The 27,086-nt window shown below is 56.5% G+C and overlaps 1 protein-coding gene across 1 annotated transcript; it reads right to left on the bottom strand.

Moving 5' to 3' along the window:
• Positions 1–16,228: 16,228 nt before the first annotated feature.
• LOC130018954 (BMP/retinoic acid-inducible neural-specific protein 2-like) lies at positions 16,229–26,677 on the bottom strand (the record flags this gene model as incomplete). The annotated part of the gene is given in 7 exon segments (XM_056109614.1): positions 16,229–17,374; positions 22,064–22,286; positions 23,481–23,717; positions 25,312–25,417; positions 26,463–26,545; positions 26,548–26,605; positions 26,607–26,677. Coding segments are annotated over 7 exon segments (1,922 nt in total), but the record flags the coding sequence as incomplete, so codon positions are not given.
• Between the last annotated feature and the right edge of the window lie 409 nt (positions 26,678–27,086).

The following is a 27,086-nucleotide window of genomic DNA, read 5'->3' as shown; positions in this document are numbered from 1 at the left end:
GCAGTGCTCAGGGCTGGCTCCTGACTCTGTGCTCAGGGGTCACTCCTGACAGTGCTCAGGGGACCCCATGAGATGCCAGAGATCGAAGCCAGGTCAGCCAAGTGCAAGGCAAATGCCCTCGTCGCTGGACTGTCGCTCCGGGCCCAAGATAGAACCATTTTTATCATGTCCAACTGACATGACAGGGACACATTAATGGACCTCGACACTTAATTATAGAATTATTTCCCAACTCATCTTTATATTATGTGCATCTTTGTAATAGAGATATTACACATCATGGAATGTGTCCCAATGGTCATAACCCATAATACAATATCAATATTACATTTTTTTGCTTTTCAGGTCACACCCGGCGATGCACAGGGGTTACTCCCGGCTCTGCACTCAGGAATCACTCCTGGTAATGCTCAGGGGACCCTATGGGATGCTGGGAATCGAACCCGGGTTGGCCGCATGCAAGGCAAACGCCCTCCCCACTGTGCTGTCACTCCAGCCTTCAATATTGCTTTTGCCTGCCTGTGATATTACACACAATCTAGACACAATTATACTCTGCTCCTTTCGCAAAGTTTTGGGGTTAAGAACTAAAAATTAAGGCAAACTAAGAAAAGAAAAAAAAAGAACAGTGCCTTGTCCTATATATCCCCCAGATGTTACATATGTGAATTTTGTCAGGGGTTTAGAGGTGTCTTGGCCTCTCTCTGGCATCACAGTAGATCCCGTCTTCATTTTTTTTCTTTTTGGGTCACACCCAGCGATGCTCAGGGGTTACTTACTCCTGGCGGTGCTCAGGGGACCCTATGGGAAGCCGGGAATCGAACCCAGGTCTGTCGCATGCAAGGCAAACGCCCTCCCCGCTGTGCTCTCTCTTCAACCCCCGAGAGGATTCTTCTAAGCCTGTTTGTGGATTAGAGAAGAGTCTTCGCTCACCCTCACTGCAGCTGCCGAGGCTTCTCAGAGTCTGTGGGATCCCAAGGCAGGGATGCTGAGAAGCAAATCTGTAGCCCTGGTGAGGAGAGGGATTTGCATCCAACGAGTTAATCCTGCCTCGGGCAGGCAGTGAGCTTGGTAACCTTAAATAGCACGCTGACACCACTCATTCTCCAACTCCAGATAGAAAATCTGTCGCCAGAAAGAGAGGGACAGACATAGAAGGACTGCACTCATTTGTGGAATATAAAATAACATAATATGAGACGGACACCCAAGGACAGTAGAGGCAAGGGCCAGGAATATGCCCTATACTTGGAAGCCGGTCTCATGAGCTGGGGGAGAAGGCAGCTGGGATAGAGAAGGGATCAGTAAGTCGGTGATGGTTGGAGGGATTGTTTGGGATGGGAGATGTGTGCTGAAAGTAGATCAAGGACCAAACACGATGGCCTCTCAGTATCTGTATTGCAAACCATAACGCCCAAAAGTAGAGAGAGACTACGGGGGAAATTGTCTGCCATAGATGCAGGGGGAGAGTCGGAAAGAGGGGTATATTATTGGTGGTGGGGAATGTGTACTGGTGGAGGGTTGGGTGTTTGATCATTGTATGATTGAAACTCAACCATGAAATCTTGTAACTGCATCAAAGCTTGTAACTGCATCTCACGGTGATTCAACAAAATAAAATAGAAAATCTGTCCCCAGCCCCTCCTTTTAGGAAGCAAAGATGCAAGAAGATCCCAAAACAGAGCCAGTTTTAATTGCAGACACCCCTTGGACAGACACGGTAGCTCTCTGCTTCCCCGAGGCCACTTGGGAAAACCTTAAATAGGTTTTCTATATATTGATACGGATCTTCATTTAGATGTTGTGCATACAGATAGCACTGATTCATAGGCAGAGCGTTCTGAAGACCATGAGTCAGGATGAGCCAAAGGCGCCCTAAACGTGACGCGCTTATTCTTGGAGAAGTCTCAGGATGGCTTTGAGCTCACGAAGAGCTTGGCGTTGGACCCCACTTCAAATCTCGTGAGAATCAGTTTCCTCTCATTTGTGCAGACTCTGCTTCTCACTGCAGAAATACCTGTTGAGTGTTTATTAGTCCCTTCTAAAGTGCTGAATGAGTCCTGGGAGAAATAAGAGCCGGAGGAATAATGGGGTTATATTTGCATGATGTATGCCTGGTACCTGGACCCATCTCCGTTGCATCCGTGGCACTGCAGAGTTACCAGAGCACCACTGGGTGTAGCCAAAAATAAAGAACAACAACCTCCCCCCCCCAAAAAAATGCCTTGGGGCTAGAATGCACAGTGGGTAGTGCATTTGCCTTGCACACGGCTGACCCTGGTTCGATTCCCAGCATCCCATATGGTCCCCTGAGCATTGCCAGGAGTAATTCCTGAGTGCAAAGCCAGGAGTAACCCCTGAGCATCGCCCAAAAAGCCCCAAAACCAAAACCCAAAACAAAAATATGCCTGTATCTTCCAGGGACGCTGATCAAACACTGCCTAGCCAGTGACTGAGGGATTATTTCCATTCTCCAACTATGCATGTGATACGTCCCTGACTTTTAAAAATTCCAAAAAGCACACTCATGCCAGATCTTAAATGCAAAAATGTGGCGGGGCTCTCAGAGAAGGAATCCCAAGAGGAACTGAGCTCCAGCTTGGAGAAGCAAAGGGACTGTGGAACTGTTTCTTTCTCGGCATCGATGACTTCAGCCCAACAAACAAAGTTGCTTCCTGTGTTTTTTGTTTGTTTGTTTGTTTTCCTTTGATTTTTGGGTCCCACCCGGCGATGCAGAGCGGTTACTCCTGGCTCTGCACTCAGGAATCACACCTGGCGGTGCTTGGGGGACCCTATGAGATGCTGGGAATCGAACCCAGATCAGCCACGTGCAAGGCAAACGCCCTCCCCGCTGTGCTATTGCTTCAGCCCAGACTCTTCTCAATTTTTTTTCTTTTTTTGCTTTTTGGGTCACACCTGGCAATGCACAGGGGTTACTCCTGGCTCTGCACTCAGGAACCACCCCTGGCAGTGCTCAGGGGACCATATGGGATATTGGGAATCGGACTCAGGTCAGCTGAGTGCAAGGCAAACGCCCTACCCACTGTGCTACTGCTCCAGCACCCGATTCCTCTCAATTTCGTCTTTCTCTCTTCTACTCCCCCAACATGACTGTTGCCAGGGAAGAATCTACATCGAGGGAGAGAGTGGAAAGAGTCCTTTCTCCCCTGGGAAGGCAGCCTTGGCCTTGCTCTGATTCACTCAGTGAAATCTCGTTTGCCAAGTCTTTCCGGTTCTGTCCCACTGGATCCATTAGCAATGGATTTCATGACCAGGGTGACTGGTGCAGATGAAATCACCCAGGCCCAACGGCTTGAGCCCACTGAGGGTGGGATTTCAGCTAAGCCGAGCTGGGTCTCCATCTCCACGGACTGGATTGAAACAGCTCAAGGGAGAAGCTGAGGCAGTTTCATCAAAATGCCTCTTTGCCATCCTTACAGCTCTTCTCCTGTTATTCTCCACATCCCCTGATTTTTAAAAAAAAATGTTTTAATTTTTATTAGTGAGACACCATGAGGTACAGTTGTAGACTTACAAATTTTTGTGCTTGGGTTTCAATTTTACAATGATCAAACACCCATCCCTCCACCAGTGCCCATTTCCCACCACCACGGATCCCAGTATCCCTCCCACCCCCCATTCCCCCCCATCTCACTCTGCCTCTATGGCAGGGCATTCCCTTTTGTTCTCTCTCTCCTTTTGGGTGTTGTGGTTAAGCATTTGAAATCGGACAAGACGTGCATAGTTCAAACGGTCGTCAGAAATTATTTACGATCAGGCCTTCGGGTCCCCCACCCCAACCCCCATATTTGTAGTCTGTAAAGGAATTTGCATCCAATGATGCTATCCTTCTTTGAGTGGTCAGCTCAATTATTTTATTTTATTTTATTTATTTGTTTTGGGGTCACACCTGGTGATGCTCAGGTGTTACTCCTGGCTCTGCACTCAGGAATCACTCCTGGCAGTGCTCGGAAGGACCCTATGGGATGCTGGGAATCGAACCCGGGTCAGCCGCGTGCCAGGCAAACGCCCTCCCTGCTGTACTATTGCTCCAACCCCCAGCTCAATAATTTTTTTTTTGTTTTTTGGGTCACACCCAGTGATACTCAGGGCTGACTCCCGGCTCTGCACTCAGGAATTATTCCTGACAGTGCTTGGGGGACCCTCTCTCTGGGATGCTGGAATTGAACCCGGGTCAGCCGCGTGCCAGGCAAACACCCTCCCCACTGTGCTATCACTCCGGTCCCTCCTGTCATCTTGTTTCTGCTTCCTTTTGTGATTATCAAGAACGTTTCCGATGGCTCAACTTCTGATTTATTTATAGGACTCTACTTTTGGTTTGGGCTGGAGTGATAGCACAGCGGATAGGGCGTTTGCTTTGCACGTGGCTGACACGGGTTCGAGTCCTCCATCCCTCTCAGAGAGCCTGACAAGCTACCGAGAGTATCCCGCCCAACACAGCAAAGCCTGGCAAGCTCCCCGTGGTGTATTCAATATGCCAAACACAGTAACAACAAGTCTCAGGATGGAGACGTTACTGGAACCTCTTGAGCAAATCGATGAACAACAGGAGGACAGTGCTACAGTGCCACATTTTGGGTTTGGGGGCCACACCCAGTGGTACTCAGCACTTACTCCTGACTCTACCCTCTTGGGATCACTCCTAGTGGACTTGGGGGACCCTATGGGATGCCGGGGATCAAACCTGGGTGAGCTCTGTGCAAGGCAAACGCCCTGCTCACTGGACTGGTCCCAGTGAAACTCATTTTCCCCCTTCTCTTTTAGGGTGTGGACCCGAGAACTGGTAGCGATGGGGATTCAACCCAGGGCCTTGACATACTTGACCCCTTGAGCCCATCCCGCCGTTTCCTAGAGTGTTTCCCTCCCCACACACCCCCGCCAAGCTATTTCCTTTTTCACTCTTCCTGGGAGCTCCAGGCCCAACTGTTTTCCCTCTCAGACGCTCATTTATTTTCTTCGTTACTCTCTGAAGGTGCACCACTTAAAAAAAAATAAAATCTTGGGGCTGGAGTGATATCACAGCGGGGAGGGCTTTTGCCCTGCACGTGGCGAACCCGGGTTCAATCCCCAGCATCCCACAGGGTTTCCTGAGCACCGCCAGGAGTGATTCCTAGTGCAGAGCCAGGAGTCTGCCCTGAGCATCGCCGGGTGGGATTCAAAAAGAAAAAAAAAATTAAGTTCTGTTGATCCCACCATCTTGGGGAGGTAAGTTAAGCCATCTTCATGCCTAACTTTCAGAAATAATTTCCAAGGTGACTGCATTTTGTAGGTGATGGCATTTGGTTGTCTCAGGAGTAGGGAAAACCTTAATAGTCAATTTCATGGTACTAATGTTACCTACAGTATCATGCTACTGGTGGTCAATTTCAGGCTCCCCCTGTCCTCTTGTTCATAGACACACATACCCACACACACACACTATGTAGCATGGCGCTCACACACACACAAACACACACACACAACACCCCCTTTAAGGATGAGTCCTGATGTGGATTCCCAGAAGATATTAGAAGTCCCCTAAGGGGGACCAGAGCTATACCACAGCAGGGAGGCCATTTGCCTTGTACACGGCCAACCTGGGTTTGATCCCCGGCATCCCATAGGGTCCCCTGAGCACCGCCAAGAGTGATTCCTGAGTGCAGAGCCAGGAGTCACCCCTGAGCATCGCTGGTTATGACCCTGACACTGTTACTGTCACTGTCTTCCTGTTGTTCGTCAATTTCCTCCAGCGAGCACCAGTAACATCTCACAACAAATTGTGAAACTTGTGGTTACTGTGTTTGGCATATCGAATACGTCACAGGGAGCTTTTCCGTGCGGGCAAGATACTCTCGGTAGCTTGCTAGGCTCTTCAAGAGGGATGGAGGAATCAACCCAGGTCAGCCACGTGCAAGGCGAATGCCCTACCACTGTGCTATCGCTCCAGCCCAGGGTATGACCCAAAATAAATTAAAAAGATGTTTTTTAGAAAAGAAAATCTTTTCATATTCTTGCTCATCCAGCCAGAACAGTGGTCTTCATTGGCCACCCTCTGTCAGGGCACTTTTCAGTATCATCTCTGGGCGCTCTGGGTTCTGCATGCAGGAGCCATAAGTCAGTGGGTGAGGAGAAATCCAGACCGTTCCTTCATCTCTGAAGACGTCGACTGTCTGAGATTCCAAAGAGGGGCTGAGCTTTGAAGGCAAAGAGGGGCGCAGGATGGTATCAGCCTCGTGGCTCCTTGGCACCTTGCCTGTGAGGTGTGCCCTCAACTGTCTCAGCGGAAAGCCCTGGGTGGCACTTCCTCAGCTGCGTGTCCCTCCGTGGCCGCCAGTCTAAAGCAATCATGGGGACCCTTGTGTTTGACTTCTGCTTCTGACTATCCATCATTTCAAGTGTACCCCTATTTATTTCAGAGCCCAGATCATGGCTCAAGTTCAAATGCCACTTGCCCAGACCGTGACTCATTGTCTCTTCTCACTCCAGGGTCTGCTCGGTGAGAATATGGCCCAGGGTTTGCTCAGCGCTTAGTAGGTGCTTTATGAGGTGACGATTGAGTGGGAAAGGGAGATGGAGAAGCCTGGAGCAGGGATGAGCCCTGCAGAGTGAGACCTTCCTTTTGCTCCGGGGTCTGATTGGTGAGAATTTGGCCCAGGGTTTGCTCAGCACTTAGTAGGTGCTTTATGAGGTGAGGATTGAGTGGGGAAGGGAGACAGAGAAGCCTGGAGCCGGAATGAGCCCTGTGCTCCAAAGTCTGGTTGGTGAGAATCTGGCCCAGGGTTTGCTCAGCACTTAGTAGGTGCTTTATGAGGTGAGGATTGAGGGGAAGGGGACAGAGAAGCCTGGAGCCGGGATGAGCCCTGCAGAGTGACTGTGATGAGGAGCCCCTTCCTCAGACCCTCCTGTTCTGAGCTCTTGAGTGACCAGAGGGGCCGGGATGCCCACGCTGGCCTGGAATTCCTAGGAACAGGCATGCAGAGACGCCCCCTCGCTCCTCCCCACACCCCTGCACTGCGGCCCGTCCCTCGAGCCAAACGTTGAGCCATTTGCATTTAATAAAGGGGGTTGCACAATCCGATTAGAGGGAGCCAGGGCCAGCGTGCAACCGCACTGCTGGGGTAATGCAGTTACAGGGGCCAGAGCCATAGCACATCAGGGAGGGCGTTTGCCTTGCACGTGGCCGACCCGGGTTCGATTCCCAGCATCCCACAGGGTCCCCCGAGCACCACCAGGAGTGAGTCCTGAGTGCAGAGCAGGGAGTCATCCCTGAGCATTGTCAGGTGTGGCCCCCAAACAAAAAAAAAAGCAAAATTCATTTAAAAAAATTAAGATGAGGGACCGGAGTGATAGCACAGTGGGGAGGGCGTTTGCCTTGCATGCGGCCGACCCGGGTTCAATTCCCAGGATCCCATAAGGTCCCCCGAGCACCACCAGGAGTGAGTCCTGAGTGCAGAGCCAGGAGTCAGCCCTGAGCATCGCTGGGTTTGACCCAAAACCCCCCCACCCCAAAAAAAGAATGGACCAGAGTGTTCGGGTTCCAGACAAGAGGTGTTGAGCAAGGCACCCCCAGATCTTTGGTGGAATATTCTAGTGCCCCTCTCGGGGCTCCTTCATGCTCCCCAGCCTTCAGCAAAGCCGCCTTTAAACACTCCCAGCGCCTACTTGGCCCAAGCTGTTAAACAGCACGAACGTGGTCCCCAGATGGGAAGGCAGTGCGTGGGGGGATGCGGGCTTGTAATTAGGAAATTCCCCCAGGTCACGTTCTCCAAAGTGGGTTGCACGCCTGACAAGCAGGCAGGGGTGAGGGGGGGACGGGGGAGGGCACACGGAGCTCAGCTTCTAGAATTTTTGTTTTTTTTCTTAGAGACTTACTCTTTTTTTTTCTTTTTTTTTGGGGGGGTCACACCCGGCGATGCTCAGGGGTTCCTCCTGGCTCTGCACTCAGGAATCACTCGTGGCGGTGCTCGGGGGACCTTATGCGGTACTGGGAATTGAACCCGGGTCGGCCGTGTGCAAGGCAAACGCCCTACCCGCTGTGCTATTGCTCCAGCCCCAGCTTCTAGAACTTCTGAGGCCCTGGCAGAGCTCACTCACCCTGTCACAGGTGCTAAGGCGAGCATCCTCTCGGCTCTGGGGGCTGGAGGCTGAAGCTCCCCCATCCCCTGCCACTCCCCACTCCCAGCAGGAGGGAGCAGGATTGGATGAGGTCGCTCTCTGCCTTCTTCTGTGTTTAACTGACTGTGAAGTGGGGACTGAACCTTAGGGACGCTCAGCTATGGGAGTCCTGGTTCTGTTTTTGTTTTTTTGTTTTGTTTTTATTTTTTTGCTTTTTGAGTCCCACCCGGCGATGCTCAGGGGCTCCTCCTGGCTCTGTACTCAGGAATCACTCCTGGTGGTGCTCAGGGGACCCTGTGGGATGCCGGAGATCGAATCTGGGTTGGCCACATGCAAGGCAAACGCCCTCCCCACTGTCCTATCGCTCTCAGCCCTATCTTCTTTTTATAAAGATCTGTATATGGGCTGGTGGGTGAGCTGAACCCAGAGCCATCCCTTCTCCAAGATTCCAGATGGAACCCCAACTTCCACCCTGTTGGGTGATATTCTGAAGGTTTTCTTTCATAAGTCCCCATTCTCTCATTCCTTACCCCAAGTGGGGACTGCATCCGGGGTCACTCTGGGAAGGGTCAGGCTGTGGAACGTTTCTCAAAGCTTTGTGACAAAGCTCCCCACTTTGCAGAAACTTGGGGATCCACCCAAGGAAGAGGCGTCTGGGGAAAGAATCCAAGCAAATCTCTCCAGCCTGGTGTGGGGACCTGGGTTTTATTGGCGTCGGGTTGATCACGCTTCCTGGCACCGGAAGAGTGATGTAATCACGCCGATCAGATCTGGGGAATAGCATCTTTACAGGAACTGCATGCTCTGTCGTGAGACATCTCGGGGTGAGGGGGGTCTCTGAAGTGGGTGTTGCAAAGCCGGATGTGGGGTCCGGAGCGATAGCACAACGGGCAGGGTGTTTGCCTTGCACATGGCTGACCCGAGTTTGATCCCTGACATCCCATAGGGTCCCCCGAGCACTACCAGGAGTGATTCCTGAGTGCAGAGCCAGGAGTCAGCCCTGAGTGTTATGAAGTGTGGCCCTAAAAGTCCCCCACCCCTACAAAAAAAGATCTCTTTCCAGCTAGCCAGCCAGTCCTCTTTGTCTCCCCCACCCCATATCTTCCTGTACAAGGCAAACACCCTCCCCGCTGTGCTATCGCTCCAGATGTAAGTAGGTTAATTTTTCTCTGCTGAGAGCAGGAGGGACAGGTCACTCGGGACAATGGATAAGGCCCGGCCTGGAAGTTTCTCTGCGTGTAGATGCTGGGAGAGCTCAGAAGGTCAGTGGTCAGCTCCCCAGGAGACCTCTTTGCCCCTTTTGTGCTCCCAGTAAAAATCCATCCAACTCGCATTTGGAAGCTTGCTGTGGGCTGGCTGTTGGATGGCCACACTCTCTCCCCACGGTGGACAGTATCGCAAGAAAGGTGCCCTGAGTTTCCAGGTGGGTGCTGGCAGCTTTCTGAGAGCTTGAAATTCCACGCAGGCTCCCCGTCTTGCAACAAGAGAGAGAGGAGGAAGAGTGGGAGCACTGGAAAGCTTGTGACTAACTCAGGGCTTCCACAGAGCTTGGTGGGAGGTTCACTCCATGGCTTGGAGGCCAGCGGCACATGCTAGGGGAAAAGGCAGCTCAGATAGAGAAGGGAGCACCAAGTAAAGGGTGTTGGGAGGATCCTCCCAGGATGGGAGATGCATGCTGAATGTAGACTATAGACCGAACATGATGGCCACTCAATGCCTCTTTTGCAAACCACAACACCCAAAAGGAGAGAGAGAAAACAAAGGGGAATGCCCTGCCACAGAGGCAGGGTGGGATAGGGGGGATGGGGGGTAGGAGGGAAACTGGGACCCGTGGTGGTGGAAAATGGCACTGGTGGAGGGATAGGTACTTGATCATTGTATAAATGAAACCCAAGCACGAAAATTTGTAAGTCTACAACTGTACCTCATGGTGTTTCACTAATAAAAATGTAAAAAAATACAGAGCCTGGTGGTAGGAGGAAAACCAGCCGTGGACTTTGGCGGGGCTCTCCAGGACCCATAGACTAGAGATTCCCCCTGTCCCCAGCCCCATGGGTGCACCCCCATTTCATATTTTTTTTGCACACTGGCTTCCAAAACACTCTCTCACCTTTCTTGTTCTTGGCTAGATCCAAAATTCTCGGGAAGGAAATTCTTCTGCAGCTCAGGACCCCATTTCTAGGGGCAGAGCAAACACTCTGAGCGAGTCCTTCTTCTCCCGCGGGCCCCTGGACTCCAGTCCCATTCCCCAGTCCCCCTCCCCCTCTAAAAAACTTCCCTGGTGACATGGATCTACTCCCATATGGAACCCCCAACCCCTTCTTTCTTTGTGTGTGAAGTTGAGTCGATGGCGGTCCTTTGGGGACTAGGTACTTGGTTTTTTTTGTTGTTTTTGTTTTTATTTGTCTGTGGTCACATCCATTAGTGCTCAGGGATCACTTCCGGTGGGGCTCAGGGACCCTGTGGGATGCTGGGGATTGAATCTGGGTTGGCCGCGTGCAAGGCAAGAGCCCTCCCTGCTGTGCTATTGCTCCAGCCCCTGGATTGGGTCTCACATCCTGACTTCAAACCAAATTGCACAACTGGTGTGATCTTATCAACAGCAGAGTCCTAGGAGACACAAGTCACCCCTGAGTTAGCCGGGCTTCCTGGATGACTCTTAGCAGAACACAGTATTGTTCTACCAGCGTTGTTCTGACCGACACGGGGTCAGCAGTCACGAATAATCAAAGGACCAAATAAGTAATGAATGACCCACAGAGGCTGATGGGAACTTTGGCTGAGTCCAGCACCCCAGGGGTACAGCAAGAGACCGAGGGAATCAGTGACCGTTGACTCAAAGGTGGCCAGGAGCAGATGAGATAGTTTCTGTTCCCCATGGGGACTTAGAGGGAGGGATCCCCTGAACACCGCCAGGAGTGATTCCTGAGCACAGAGCCAGGAGTCAGCCCTGAGCATTGATGAGTGCCTTCCCCCAACACCCCCCGCCCAAAATAAAAGCCAGGAAGCTGCATGCTCACTTTTTTTTTCTTTTTAGGTTACACCCGGCGATGCACAGGGATTACTCCTGACTGCACTCAGGAATCACTCCTGGCGGTGCTCGGGGGACCCTATGGGATGCTGGGAATCGAACCCAGGTCGGCCGCGTGCCAGGCAAACGCCCTCCCCGCTGTGCTATCGCTCCAGCCCCTGAGTGTTTACTTTCAAATGTCACCTAGTCCCTACTCTGAGCACTGTCGCCCTTGGACAGTGTACTCAACATGGGGAGAACACCTCCCCTGACTCAAGCTATGCCCCCCGTCAACATTAGGGTCTGAGGATGTGTCCCCTAAAATAATAGAACCTAGGGGCCTGGCTGGTCCCACCTTGTATGACAGATAAAGGTCTGAACCTCCTGTGAGGTGGAAGAAAGTCTCAGAAAAGGGTTTTTCTGGCCACTTGTGGGGAATAAGGTCTTTGGGATGCAGATATGGACAGAGGGGGTGGAAACTTGGGGGTAACCACAGAGGGAGGAGGCAGAGGCAAATAAATGAAAGGTGGGGGAGCGGGTCAGAGAGAAGGCGTGATGGGTAAGGTACTTGCCTTGCACACAGTTGACCCAAGTTTGATCCCTGGCACTGCATTCAGATCTCCTGAGAACAGAGGCAGGAGTAAGCCCTGAGCACCACCGGATATGACCCATTAAAAGAAAATATTTAATGAGGGGTGAAAGTTGGGGTGTGAGGCTTGGGGAGCTGAACCTGACAGTCTTGCACGTTGGGGTCTGCCCCCCGATCCTAAGCCAGACCGGAAGTGGCAGACCAGCCCATACTCCAGACAGAACCTTCTGGTCATTCTCTGGCCACTGCGCCCTCCAGCCCATGTTGTAAGCCCCACATGTGCCCATGGCGAGTTCGAGCAGCTTCCTAGTGGTGGAAGAGGAACTTGGGTCATTTATTTGCCTTGACAGAGCCAAAAATACTCATTATAACGTGCAATCAATATCCAGCCATATAAATGAGATGGTTTATCATCCTTCTCATCATATCCTCCTCTTGGAGGGTGATAAGAAGACTTGGGGGGTGGGGGAGGGTCTTCGTTCAGTCCAGCCACATTTTAGTGGCTCTCTGAGAGAGCAGAGTGTCCAGGTGCTGGAAACCCCACAGTTGGGGGGCCAAGGACCGGCTCCTTACCCAGAGCATTGATTAGCCCAGAAAGCGACCTCATCTCTCCCCATTCCCCACCACATGCTTTGCTGGTGAAATGAGGGGTGCACCCAGACCTTCCCAGATGGCACCCACACACGTCTGAGATCCCGTGTGGATAGAGCCAGAGTAGGCTGGTGGTGAGAAATGCAGAGCTGACCTGTCCCCAAGCTCCCCAGGAAACAGCCAGAATCAGGATAAGGCCCCAAGATGCTGTTGCATCCCTAAGTGCAGTATCCCAAAGTCTCCTCCCCCCAGAAAGTCCTACAGAGAGGCTGGTTGCATCTTCCTGGGTGTCCCCGAATGGGGAGATCAAAAGCACACATCGGAGTGGGGCAGAAATCCCAGAGCTACTGCCTCTGGCTACTCGGCCAGCAGCTAGATCTGCCCTGAGCCTTGTTTTTTTCTTTTCTTTTCTTTTCTTTTTTTTTTTTGCTTTTTGGGTCACACCTAGCAATGCTTACGGGTTACTCCTGGCGGTGCTCGGGGGATGCTATGGGATGCCGGGGATCGCACCTGGGCCAGCTGCATGCTAGGCAAATGTCCTACCCGCTGTCCTGTTGCTGGGGTCACAAACCCAGTAATTCTTGGGTTTTTTTTTTTTTTGCTTTTTGGGTCACACCTGGCAATGCTCAGGGCTGATTCCTGGCTCTGCATTCAGGGATCACTCCTGGTGGTGCTCGGGGGACCCTATGGGATGCTGGAAATTAAACCTGGGTTGGTCACATGCAAGGCAAAAGCCCTGCCCGCTGTGCTATCGCTCCAGCCCCTGCCCTGAGCCTCTTTGGGCCCTGGGGGGTGCCTATTTGGGCTGGGGTGATACAAAGCAGTTTGGGCACTGCTTCATACCCTTTGCCAGCTCACATCAAGGCCATAAGCATAGAAAGCCAACCCCGCAGGACCAGATTCTAGCAAAGTGGGCTTGGCCCTTGACCCAGAAGTCCTTAGCACATTAGAGGCAGTTGGGTGTGGGGAGAAGACAGCCCTCAGTAGAAGGATCTCAGGAAAGGCCTCTGGGGGTCTTGACCAGTCCCTGCCTGCGGAGACATTCCTGAGTGATGCTGGGGTACCCCTCACCCCATAGTTTGGGTGGGGTTCTTTTACTGTCGCTGGTCTCCTAACTGCTTTATAGGGGACTGGTATCATGTCAGAGGGAAGCTATACAATGACAAGATCCGAGCTCTACAAGAATTATAGTTTCATATTTTACAAACGGTCCAAAACTGAAGTCAGGAACTCCTTTTATAAGAGCCTTTCCCAAGGAAATCACTCGAGGGGTGGGGGCATGTAGCCAATGAAGTGTGAAGCATTATTATTTTATTTATTTATTTATTTGCTTTTTGGGTCACACCCGGCAATGCACAGGGGTTCCTCCTGGCTCTGCACTCAGGAATCACTCCTGGCGGTGCTTGGGGGACCCTATGGGATGCTGGGAATCGAACCCAGGTTGGCTGTGTGCAAGGCAAATGCCCTCCTCGCTATACTATATCGCTCCAGCCTCAGTGTGAGGCTTTTAATACCAAATATTGTGGGAAGCTGGCCATCTAACTAACCCAGAGGCCTACGTAACTCTGAAAAGCAGGTCCTGACTTGTGCAAATCTGGTACTGTGTCTGCTCTGACCGCAGCCTATGCATATCCTGAGTTATGTATGGTTATCTAAAAGAAAACATTTGTCACAGCCAGCCCAAGAATAAGAAGTAACTGACACTGATTAACCAAGCATATGAAACGTGTAGACTTTGTAACTGTCCTAACCATATATGGATATGACCTAGTGATGTAATTGCCTTCTGTGGTGTATGCAGTTTCCTGCATCGCAAGGTATGTAATACCCCTGCTGCCCTGAATAAAGTCTGCCCTGTCCTGTCTGCCTTATCCTGTCTGCTCTGTCCTGTCCTATCCTCTCTCTTAGCTTCTTGTCTCTTCTTGCATCTGCGTGTTCATTCGGCTGATCCCTCCTTGCACATACGGAACCCGGAATCCTCCCTGCAGGACAGGGAGGCGACTCCGTGGGTCCCCCCGCAAAATGTGATAAACTGTCATGGGAGGAAATTAAAACTTAAATGGGAAACAGTTGTGCAGGTATGGGGCAGAAAGTTCTGTATTGGTGAGCTGATGGAACCTTCAAGTGGATTGACATGGCCCGGAGTGATAGCACAGCAGGGAGGGCATTTGTCTTGCACGCGGCGGACCTGGGTTCAATCCCCGGCATCCCATAAGGTCCCCCAAGCACCGTCAGGAGTGATTCCTGAGTGCAGAGCCAGGAGGAACTCCTGTGCATCGCAGGGTGTGACCCCCAAAATGCAAAAACAAAAAGTTGTATCAAACGGATCAACAGATTGGACACAAGCCCTGTCAAATCCCCATAGGCTTGGGGGGTTTTATTTCGGGGGGAGGAGGGAAGACACGCTAAATCTCCAATTCACAAGGCAGGAGAGAGCCCTGGCGCCTTGACAAAAAGAACCTTCCCGGTTTCCCGATTTCAAAGCGCTCCCCAAAGCTATGGTAATAAATACAGCACGGTAAGGACATGGTGACAAATGTACAAATCAATCTCAGAGATCAAGAGGCTGAAGTCGCGCCCAGGATTTATGGCTCTTCCGGGTCTGACACGCGTGCCAATGTGAGCTCTGGGAAGGGGACTGGGATTCTCAGCCACATGTCAGAGAAGGAAGCTGACCTTCATCTCAAATATTAACCAAATGCCATGGAGGCCAGTGGCCCTCAAGTCGGTGGACACCATCCACGCCAGGGGATGCTGGAATAATCCGTGGGTGGGCGGGAGGGTTCACTTTGTTCTCTTAAAGGAGGCAGATTTTCAGGGTAAAGGGGCTGTTTTGAGTGATTTTTTTTTCTGAAAGGGCTTTAGGCCGGATAAGCTTGAGAATTCCTAGCAGACCCCCAAGGAACTGGATTTGTCCTGAGCAAGGAGAGAGTTGGCCTAGGGCTTGTGGGGGGCAGTATCCCAGACCCGCACCCCGTCATTCTCACACACTCTCTCCTGGGCTAACCCAGGCACTGGGCACCCAGTAAGGATCTCCAGCACCCCAGAGGGTCCCCCCCATAAACCAACTAGGTGTAGCCTCCCCCCAAACCAACCCCAACAAAAACTCCAGGCAACCTTGAGCACAAGATTCTTTTCTTCTCTCTTTTTTTTTTTCTCCACGACCCCCCTTCCTGTTTTCAAAAGGCTTCGTAAAAAAATATATGAAACCAGGTCAATTTTTACTCGTGTTTGTGGGGCAGGAACAGATTGGACAAGGAAAACAATCACAAAATAAATAGTTGGGGTTTTCTTTTTTCTTTTTAAAAAAGAGCATCTCCCTGTATTGTCACTTGCTTGATAGAGCAACTTTTGTGGACAGGCCGAGGTGGGGGGTGCCGGAGAAAAGGGGGGTGGTGGTGTGGGGGTGGAGGGGTACCTGGCCAGCATAGGAGAAAGCCAGGACCCCTGATAATAGCAAGGCCCTGGAAATAGGGGTGAGGCTGGCGGGGTGTGTGGGGGCAGAGAAGGGGTGAAACCCGTCCACGTGCTCTGCTGAATGGGGGGGGATGTCTCTTGGTAGGGGGTGGTTGGCGCAGGGGGGCACCCAGTAAGGACCAAAGCGGCCCTTTTAAGAAATCTGGTTAAAAAGAATACAAAAGTGACTCCGCTGGGGGCCTTGTGGATGGGCGGTGGGGGGTGGGTGTGGGAAGGGGCACGGAACCCTCCCCTTCCCCTGCATTCTGGAATGACGGGAATGTGTTCCGTGGCGGTTTGGCTGGTTCTTCGTATTTTTTCTTTTTTGCAGAATCGCTAATACACCCGCATCGGGCACCCCCTGCACCCCCACCGGCTCTGCAGCCACCTGTCCCCGTCCCCTGGGGGAGAGAGCTGGGCATGGGCCTGGCGGGGGTGCCAGGGGTCAACCGGCCGGTCTGGCCTGCCTTTAGCTGCAGAGCTTGCCCGTCTCGTACTCCACGGGGTTGGGGAGCCGGGAGTTGAAGGCGCGCAGGGACGCCTGGATGCGGCCCACCTCGTTGGTGGCCAGCTTGAGGCGGTGACGCAGCAGGCACGAGAAGAGGTCCAGCCGCACCTTGCCGGGCGGTGACAGCTGGTTGACGCGGTCCCGCAGCTCCACGAGCTGCAGCAGGGCCGAGTCCTGCGAGCCCTGCGTGTAGGGGTAGTCCAGCTGCAGGATGAGGTCGCGGATGGCCTCGGGGTCGAAGGGCAGGCTGTAGCCGAAGACCTGCATCGCGTCGATGCGCATGTAGCCCAGGTTCTGCGCGGGGTCGCCCAGCTCCAGCGGCTCGTAGAACGCCGTGTCGTTGGCGCCGCGCACGCGGCTGCGCAGGTACACGTGCACCGTCTCGAAGAAGGTCTTCCAGCGGTTGCCCAGCGTCAGCGTCCAGTTCTGGCACTGGGCGGCGGCCGCGCTGGCCACGTCCACGCCCGTGCGCTCCCAGGCCGGGTAGTCGCCCTCGCCCACGGGCACGAACCAGCTCTCCGAGTGGCTGCCCCCGAAGGGGTTGACGTAGATGGCCATCGCGGGCTCCAGCGTGCTGTTGCGGGTCAGGCAGATCTGCAGGGACAGGGCCAGCATCACGTGCACCAGCCCGGGCTTGTACTTGTTGCTCTTGAGCGTCAGCAGCATGCGCTTGCGCCACGACGGGTCGAACCAGCTGCCCAGGCGCAGGTCGTTGCTGATGAAGATCGAGTGCACCTCCAGGCGCCCGTCGCGCCGCTGCAGCAGGTAGCGCAGCTCCAGGTCCTGCAGGTCCGTCTCCAGGCCCAGGAAGTGCTCGGGCGGCTCGGCCACGTCCGGCCGGCACACGCCGCCCGGCGCCAGCGCGTAGCCCGCGTTGCAGGCGCCGCAGCGCGAGCTGTTGTCGGCCGCGCAGCGCGCGCAGGCCGCGCCCTCGCCCCAGGCGCACGGCACGGGGCCCTGGCAGGCCGGCGCCTCGGCGGGGCAGCTGCAGCTGCGGCTCGGCTCCAGGAACGTGCCCACGGCCGCCGCCGCCGCCGCCGCCGCCGCCGCGCCCTCGCCGCAGTACAGCAGCGACTGGATGCGGTTCCACCAGGAGGGCAGCGACCTGCGCGGGAGCAGGGCGAGGGTCAGGCAGGCGGGAGGCCCCGCCCCGGAAGCGGCCCGGGGAAGGCCCGCGCTGGCCCCGCCCCCGCCGGAAGTCCCCGGGCCTCGGCGCTCCATCGGGAGGGCCGGACCTCGCCCCCCACCGGAAGTCCCCACCCTTTAGTTCTCTATGAAGGCCCCAGACCTCACCCTTCACAGGAAGTGCCCGTCCTCAGCGCTCCATCGGGAGGGCCGGACCTCGCCCCCCCACCGGAAGTGCCCGCCCTCAGCGCTCCATTGGAAGGGACAGACCTCCCCCTCCACCGGAGGTCCCCGGGCCTCAGCGCTCCATCGGGAGGGCCGGACCTCGCCCCCCCCACCGGAAGTGCCCGCCCTCAGCGCTCCATTGGAAGTGACAGACCTCCCCCTCCACCGGAAGTCCCCGGGCCTCAGCACTCCATTGGAAGGGCCAGACCTCACCCTTCCACCGGAAGTCCCCAGGTCTCAGCTCTCCATTGGGAGGGCCGGACCTCGCCCCCCCACCGGAAGTCCCCACCCTTTAGTTCTCTATGAAGGCCCCAGACCGTACCCTTCACCGGAAGTGCCCGCCCTCAGCGCGCCATTGGAAGGGACAGACCTCGCCCCTCCACCGGAAGTCCCCACCCTTTACTTCTCTATGGAGGCCCCAGGCCTCACCTCTCCACCGGAAGTCCCAGGGCCTCAGCACTCCATTGGAAGGGCCAGACCTCACCCTTCCACCGGAAGTCCCCAGGTCTCAGCTCTCCATTGGGAGGGCCGGACCTCACTCCTCCACCGGAAGTCCCCACCCTTTAGTTCTCTACAGAAGGCCCCAGGCCTCGGCTCTCCACCGGAAGGACCCAGGCCTCACCCCCTTCACCGGAAGTCCCAGGGCCTCACCCCCCCCACCGAAGTTCCAGGGCCTCAGCTTCTCCATTGGAAGGGCCAGACCTCACCTTTCCACCGGAAGTCCCCAGGTCTCAGCTCTCCATTGGGAGTCCCGGACCTCATTCCTCCACCGGAAGTGCCCGCCCTCAGCGCTCCATTGGAAGGGCCAGGCCTCACCCTTCCACCGGAAGTCTCCACCCTTTAGTTCTCTACGGAAGGCCCCAGGCCTCAGCTCCCCACCGGAAGTCCTCAGGCCTCCCCCCTCCACCGGAAGTCCCCAGACTTTAGTTCTTCACAGAAGTCCCTAGCCTCAGCCCTCCACTGAATTCCCCAGGTTTCGGCTCCCACCGGAAGTCCCCGGGCCTCAGCGCTCCATCGGGAGGACCAACCCTCACCCCTCCACCGGAAGTCCCAGAATTTGGTTCTCTACAGAAGTCCCCACGCCTCAATTCTCCACCGGAAGTCCCCAGGCCCCATCCCTACACCGGAAGTTCCCAGGCCTCATCCCTACACCGGAAGTCCCCAGGGGCCTCATCCCTACACCGGAAGTCCCCAGGCCTCATCCCTACACCGGAAGTTCCCAGGCCTCATCCCTACACCGGAAGCCCCCCAGGCCTCATCCCTACACCGGAATTCCCCAGGCCCCATCCCTACACCGGAAGTCCCCCAGGCCCCATCCCTACACCGGAAGTCCCCAGGCCCCATCCCTACACCGGAAGCCCCCCAGGCCTCATCCCTACACCGGAATTCCCCAGGCCCCATCCCTACACCGGAAGTCCCCCAGGCCACATCCCTACACCGGAAGTCCCCAGGACTCATCCCTACACCGGAAGTTCCCAGGCCTCATCCCTACACCGGAAGCCCCCCAGGCCTCATCCCTACACCGGAAGCCCCCCAGGCCACATGCCTACACCGGAAGTCCCCAGGCCTCATCCCTCCACTGGAAGCCCCCCAGGCCTCATCCGTACACCGGAAGCCCCCCAGGCCTCATCCCTACACCGGAAGCCCCCCAGGCCTCATCCCTACACCGGAAGCCCCCCAGGCCACATCCCTACACCGGAAGTCCCCAGGCCCCATCCCTACACCGGAAGTCCCCAGGCCCCATCCCTACACCGGAAGCCCCCCAGGCCTCATCCCTACACCGGAATTCCCCAGGCCCCATCCCTACACCGGAAGTCCCCCAGGCCTCATCCCTACACCGGAAGTCCCCAGGCCACATCCCTACACCGGAAGCCCCCCAGGCCTCATCCCTACACCGGAAGTCCCCAGGCCTCATCCCTCCACCGGAAGCCCCCAGGCCTCATCCCTCCACCGGAAGCCCCCAGGCCTCATCCCTCCACCGGAAGCCCCCCAGGCCTCATCCCTCCACCGGAAGCCCCCAGGCCTCATCCCTACACCGGAAGCCCCCCAGGCCTCATCCCTCCACCGGAAGCCCCCCAGGCTTCATCCCTACACCGGAAGCCCCCCAGGCTTCATCCCTACACCGGAAGCCCCCAGGCCTCATCCCTACACCGGAAGTCCCCAGGCCTCATCCCTACACCGGAAGTCCCCCAGGCCTCATCCCTACACCGGAAGTCCCCAGGCCACATCCCTACACCGGAAGCCCCCCAGGCCTCATCCCTACACCGGAAGTCCCCAGGCCTCATCCCTCCACCGGAAGCCCCCAGGCCTCATCCCTCCACCGGAAGCCCCCAGGCCTCATCCCTCCACCGGAAGCCCCCCAGGCCTCATCCCTCCACCGGAAGCCCCCAGGCCTCATCCCTACACCGGAAGCCCCCCAGGCCTCATCCCTCCACCGGAAGCCCCCCAGGCTTCATCCCTACACCGGAAGCCCCCCAGGCTTCATCCCTACACCGGAAGCCCCCAGGCCTCATCCCTACACCGGAAGTCCCCAGGCCTCATCCCTACACCGGAAGTCCCCAGGCCTCATCCCTACACCGGAAGCCCCCCAGGCCTCATCCCTCCACCGGAAGCCCCCAAGCCTCATCCCTCCACTGGAAGCCCCCCAGGCCTCATCCGTACACCGGAAGCCCCCCTGGCCTCATCCCTACACCGGAAGCCCCCCAGGCCTCATCCCTACACTGGAAAGCCCCCCAGGCCTCATCCCTACACCGGAAGCCCCCAGGCCTCATCCCTACACCAGAAGTCCCCAGGACTCATCCCTACACCGGAAGTCCCCAGGCCTCATCCCTACACCGGAAGTCCCCAGGCCTCATCCCTACACCGGAAGCCCCCCAGGCCTCATCCCTACACCGGAAGTCCCCCAGGCCTCATCCCTACACTGGAAGCCCCAGGCCTCATCCCTACACCGGAAGTCCCCAGGCCTCATCCCTCCACCGGAAGCCCCCCAGGCCTCATCCCTACACCGGAAGCCCCCAGGCCTCATCCCTACACCAGAAGTCCCCAGGACTCATCCCTACACCGGAAGTCCCCAGGCCTCATCCCTACACCGGAAGCCCCCCAGGCCTCATCCCTACACCGGAAGTCCCCCAGGCCTCATCCCTACACTGGAAGCCCCAGGCCTCATCCCTACACCGGAAGTCCCCAGGCCTCATCCCTACACCGGAAGTCCCCAGGCCTCATCCCTACACCGGAAGCCCCCCAGGCCTCATCCCTACACCGGAAGTCCCCCAGGCCTCATCCCTACACTGGAAGCCCCAGGCCTCATCCCTACACCGGAAGTCCCCAGGCCTCATCCCTCCACCGGAAGCCCCCCAGGCCTCATCCCTACACCGGAAGCCCCCCAGGCCACATCCCTACACCGGAAGTCCCCAGGCCCCATCCCTACACCGGAAGCCCCCCAGGCCTCATCCCTACACCGGAAGTCCCCAGGCCTCATCCCTACTCCGGAAGCCCCCCAGGCCTCATCCCTACACCGGAAGTCCCCAGGCCTCAATTCTCTGCAGAAGTCCCCAGGCCTCAGCTCTCCATCAGAAGGGCCAGGCCTCACCCCTCCACCAGAAGTCCCCAGACTTTAGTTCTCCAGGGATGTCCCCAGGCCTCATCCCTCCACCGGAAGTCCCCAGGCCTCAGCATGCTTCCGTCTCCCCACGAGCCAGACCCCGCTGCTGAAGGTGATGGGAGACATGGAATCAGTGAGCAGATCGCAGCGGTTGTTGCTAGAAACACCTGCCGGTTTCTTTCTCATCCGCCAGGCCTCGGGGCTGAGCCAGGAGTCGCCCCAGGGGTGGGTGCTCAGGGCTCACTCCTGGCTCCGGGGACCATCCGCAGTGCTAGGGTCCGAACCTGGATTTGCAGCGTGCAACGTGCTGAACCCCTGTACTCTCTGTCTGACCCTCCAAAAAGACGGTTGGGGATAGACTCTGGTGGGTGAGCGTCAGTCTTGGGTCTCAGCCCTTGCCTAGCCTTGTTTCCTTCCCATGCAGCCCCCTCCCCCATACCCGCCAAATGGTGCAACGTTCACCTCCGTCCCTAGCTGAGAAATGCTGAATTGATATGTCCTGGTCACACCCGGCGATGCTCAGGGCTGACTCCTGGCTCTGCACTCAGGAATCACTCCTCGCCATGCTCGCAAAATATATATTTTGGGGGTGTGCGCACATCTAGCGATGCTTAGGACTGTCCTCAGGGATCCCTCTTGGTGGGGGCTCAGGGGACCACATGGGTGCTGGGACCAGACCTGGGTCAGCTGCATGCAATGCAAATGCCCTGCCCACTATATCCCTGGAATAATAAAATATCCCCAAATACAGCTCCTTGATCCCGGTGCTCACGCCACAATTTCCCCCAGGAAAGACGTGAGTGGTTTGGGGATCGGGGGGAGGGGGTCCAGGACGGGGCTCACCTCTCCTTGGGCAGGCGGAAGCGAGGCTGCCGGTGACACCGTTTGCAGAGGTTGAAGAGGCGGCGGACGATCCGGTGGGTCTTGGCCAGCAGCGCCTTCAGGCTGGCGCCCAGCTGCTCAAAGCGGTCCTGGAGGTCGCTGTCGCCGGCCCAGAACTGGGAGATGGCCGAGGAGTTGAGGAACCTGTCATCAGGGAGCCTCTTCAGCAGGGCCTGGAACTCCTCTAGGGGAGAGGGCGTGGCGCTGAGCGCACAGGCAGGTGGGGGACCCCCTCCCCAACAGCACCCCGAGCCCCAGCCTCTGCCTAGGGAGGGGGTCCTGGGTGCATTTCTCAGTGCCTTTGCTCAGAAACCGTCAGAAGACCCCAGGAAGCCTGGCTTCCCCTTCACCCCAGCCATCCTCGCCCTGATGTGCTTCTGAAGTTCAGAACCCAGGGCCAGAGAAGCCATAGCCCAGGCCAGCGGCGAGGGCATTTGCCTGGCATGCGGCCAACCTGGGTTCAATCTCCGGCATCCCATAGGGTCCCCTGAGCACCACCATGAGTAATTCCTGAGTGAGGAGCCAGGAGGGACCCCTGAGCATCACCGGGTGGGACCCAAAAAAGAAAAAAAAAGCAGTAGTAATATTATGAGTGTGTTATTAATACATTGTAGTAATAAAATACTGTGTTCAAAGACTTCAGTATATTATCAGTATCATAAGAGGATTACATTCTGTCCCTTGAAAGTATTAGTTTTGGGGATGGAGTGATAGCACAGCAGGGGTCGGGCGTTTGCCTGGCATGCAGCCAACCCAGGTTCGATTCCCAGCATCCCATATGGTCCCCCAGGCACCGCCAGGGGTAATTCCTGAGTGCATGAGCCAGGAGGAACCCCTGTGCATTGCCGGGTGTGACCCAAAAGGCAAAAAAAAAAAAAGAAAGAAAAGAAAATATTAGGTTTTTTTTTTTAAATGACTTTGGGGGCCAGAGAGAAAGCACAGTGGGTAGGGTGCTTGCCTTCTATGTGGCCGACCCGGGTTCGATCCCCAGCATCCCCTAGGATCCCCCGAGCACTGCCAGGAGTGATTCCTGAGCGCAGAGCCAGGAGTCAGCCCTGAGCATCATTGGGTGTGACCCCCAAAATAAATAAATAAATAAAAATGTGTTCGCTCACTCACCCCAACTCCCCAGAGGTCTGACACTGCACCCCAGTATCTGTGCACAGAGTCCCCCAGGAGAAGTGACAGGCGGGTGCTGGGTCCGGGTGGGGCCCCGAGATCCAAAGCACAGGCAGCTCCCCAGCACCCAACACACACACACACACACACACACGATCCAAAGCACAGGCAGCTCCCCAGCACCCAACACACACACACACACACACACACACACACACACACACACACACACACACACACACACCACGGCCCGGCTCACCCGACTCCTCGAACTGGCGGCTGTGCGTGGCCCAGGCAGCCTGCACCTGCCCCAGGCTGGCCTCCATGGCGCGCACGTCGGCGTCGGGGCAGTTGCAGTCGGGGAAGCCGGCGGCACAGCGGCACCAGCAGTCGTGGTCACGGCACACCAGCTCGCCCTCGGAACTGCACGTGATGTAGCTCAGCGCCGCCGCCACGAAGCGCTCCCGCAGGTACTCGGGCAGCAACGCCTGCAGGCCTGGGCAGGGGGCAGCGCGTGAGTGGGTGTCCCCCTCCACCCATCCCACCTCCCCTCAGGGGGGCCTGGGTGCAAACCAAGGCGGTTCGCACCCAGGAGTGATGGGGCCGCGAGGAGGGCCGCTCGCCTTGCACGGGTGAACCCGGGTTCGATCCCCAGCTCCCCACAAGGAGTGATCCCTGAGCGCAGAGCAGGGAATAAGGCCTGAGCACCCCAGGGTGTGTCCCCCAAACCGACAACACAGAACAACGGATTCCTGGGGAGCTGTGGGAAGGAGGACGGGATCTGGAGATCATTTCTGGTCCCCCCTGAAGGACTCAGCAGATGTCCTAGGCCACCCATGGAAGAAGACCAGACCATCCCTGTGACCCCAGGAAGTCGCCCCGCTGGAGGAAGCAGACACCCCACACCAGGACCCGCCACCCCTCTTCCTTCGGGGCGTCATCCAACAGGATGGAGAAGCAGGAAGGGGCACAGGGCTCTTTCCCCCTGGACTGGAACCTTCCACCGGCAGAAGGTTCCCCTGCATCACAACAGGAAGTGGAGTAAGGACAGACAAACAAGCCTTTGGGCACAGACGTGGAGGGGTTCGAGGCTCCCCCCTACACATGGGCTCAAACACCGTGGGACTTAGCAGCAACTTATCTGCACCCCCATCAGAAGGCACACAGAAATGCAGGGGGGGCTCCCAACTGCTCTGAAATCTTTCTCTCTCTCTCTCTCTCTCTCTCTCTCTCTCTCTCTCGCTGTCTCCCACACCCCGCTTCTCTCTCAAGGCTTTTTCCTCTCTCCTCCCTTCGCCCTAACATTTCCCGCGGACATAAAATCAGTGCCCCGAGAAGCGCCGGCCGCGCGATGGCCCATAAAACCAAATGGCATAAACTATTCCAAATGGAGCGCCAGACAGCCAGCCGGGCCCCAGTCCGCTGAGCGCCAGGAAAAGTCTCCCCACTCGATTCCTAAAGCCTGTGGGGGCTTGGGGCGTGCGTGGGGTGCGTCTGGCTGCAGGAGGGGGCCTGGAATCTGGACCAACGCTGGTTTTCTGATACTGGGACAAATAAAAGCTTTTAAGGGAATCCAATGCAGTTCCACCTCTTGAGTGACGTCACGAGCGTGCCCCTTCCCCGCCAGATGCAGTCTCTTAGCCCAGCTCTGCCTCCTGGATTCTTGCGGGGCAGAAAACAGGAGTGGGGTCTGCCCTCTCCAGCTGTACCCTGGCCTGGAATCCCCCAATGCCAGACAAGACGATAACCCCGAACAGCGACCTCCCCCCCCCCACCCCCCCACCCCCCCCCCCCCCCCCCCCCCGTCAGAGCAGCCGGTGGCTCACTTAGGGGAATGTGAGAGAGGGCGCCCCTCCCCTCTAACGGTAGGGGGAGCTTCGTGAGGGACGGAGGGCCTGAGCGAGGGGAAGACTGAGCACAGCTATGCCTTTGTCTGGCCACAGATCAATCTCCATCACATGGGGTGAGCCCAGAGGGGCCGGGTAGTGCAGTGGGTAGGGCCTTTGCCTCACATGTGGCCAACCTCACTACCTACCCATCCCAGCCCTCTTGGGGTACGCGGCCCTGCCCCCCAACAACCCCCCACTTACCAAGCAGCTGCACCTTGTTCTCGGGGCTCTGCACCAGAACGGAGCTGACCGAGTCCAGGTTGTCATAATTGCTGCAGCCCAGAGGCCCCGTCCTGGTCTCGGTGACCTAGATGGGCAGATTCCGCGTGCCCTCCTCAGGATCTCCGGTCATCCCGGAAGATTCCTAATTTTCAAATCTCTGGGGTTTCCCCTCCTTCCGCCGCCCCAACTCCTCCCCACTCAGTCGCACCCACTCTGCTTTCTCGGGACTTATCTCCCCCTAAGTTAGGATTTATACCTAGCTCTCCCCCCGCCCCTCTGGGGGCAGTCACATGAGCTCTTTCTAGAATATTCTAGCTCCCTCTTCACACTGTCTTCCCTAAAGGACCTCGCCCCCCCCCCCCCACACACACACACTTCCCGTCCCCACTTCCCTGGTTTTCTCTTCTACCACTTGACGTTCTAGATGGTTCTCTTTACATCGCCACCGCCTCACCCAGCCCAGATAAGGACCCACAGCTTCCCCGGGGGTTGGGAGTTGTAGAGTGGACACGTCCAGCGTTCTCAGGGGCCAGCGCATGCAGAGGGCGGTCAGGCGCTAGCGAGCAGATCAGAGCAAGAAGCAGAATTTCCTGTGATCCGGGCATTTGGTCCAGCCCGGGGTTGAGACCCGCCTGAAATCACTGAAATCATTTATATCGAGAACCAAAGCATCTGGCACCTTCCAGCCTTGTCAGCCCTCATCCTCCTCCCTAATCTTGGCGAATCCTAGAGAGAATCTATATCCTACATCGAGAAGATGGAGCTGGAATGACCAGGAAGGTTCCAGAAACCTTGGACTCGCACACACTCTGCTTATAAACCTTTCTGAGATCTTTCACAGCTTATGCCGAGGTCCCTTGTGCCAACACTGACTCCAACCTCCCTCCACCCCCAAACCTCACCCCCTTTGTTTGCACAGACAGGTTTTTCTCTGGCCTGCCCCAGGGCCTTTGCACCTGCTGTATGTCCCCTGGCCCCAAAGACACCTGACTTGTCTGTCCATTCTCTCAGTCTCTGAAACATCCCGGTTGATGCTGCGATTCTCTGCAGAGCCCCCCAGTCCCTCACAGGCCCCTTGTGGGACCTGGCCCTACCCACCTGCCCCGCACACGGGTTGTGGGGGGTCCTACCTTGATGGCGCCCGTGGCTATCTGGATGTGATGGAGCCGCCGCAGGGTGCTCTCCCTGTCGATGAAGTAGGAGGCCGCCAGCTGTGCAGCGTCTCCAGGGACACAGCGGAGCTGTTCGCGCTGCCCCCAACGGGCAGCACCCAGGCCACTGCCTGGGGTCTCGGATTTCCGGCTCAATTTCCGCTTGTCCACGAAAATCGTCAGAGACTCCTCCCCTGGGTGGGGGACAGGCGTGCGTGGGCGAGGTCCCCCAGACCTCCCAGGCCATCAGGAGCGGGGTGCGTTGGCCAGGAAGACAGGGAGCCCCCCTCCCTCTCTCCTGATGCTCCCCCAGTTTGGACATTCACCAGGCTGACCACTGGACAGCGGCCACCAGGAAGCCCTCCTCCCTGCTCTCCCACCCCTGCGACCTCCCAGAGCTTGCCCCCTTAACCTTCTCTCTCGGGCAGAGCCCCCTGCATGGTGGGGGGGGGGACCAGACCCCCTCTAAGACTCCTGTACCACCAACTGGGTTTTGATCAAAAGAGAACTAGCAGCGCCCCCTACTGGCCAGTATGAGCAGGCCCGTCCGAGCACCCAACCTCCTCACCCTCCACCCCCACTCACGGGACCCCCCCCCCCACC

This window comes from Sorex fumeus, unplaced genomic scaffold (assembly GCF_029834395.1).
Source record: "Sorex fumeus unplaced genomic scaffold, SorFum_2.1 ptg000337l, whole genome shotgun sequence".
Classification (NCBI taxonomy): domain Eukaryota; kingdom Metazoa; phylum Chordata; class Mammalia; order Eulipotyphla; family Soricidae; genus Sorex; species Sorex fumeus.
The sequence above is the reverse complement of the archived record's forward strand: the minus strand, read 5'-3'. Positions and strand labels throughout refer to the sequence as shown.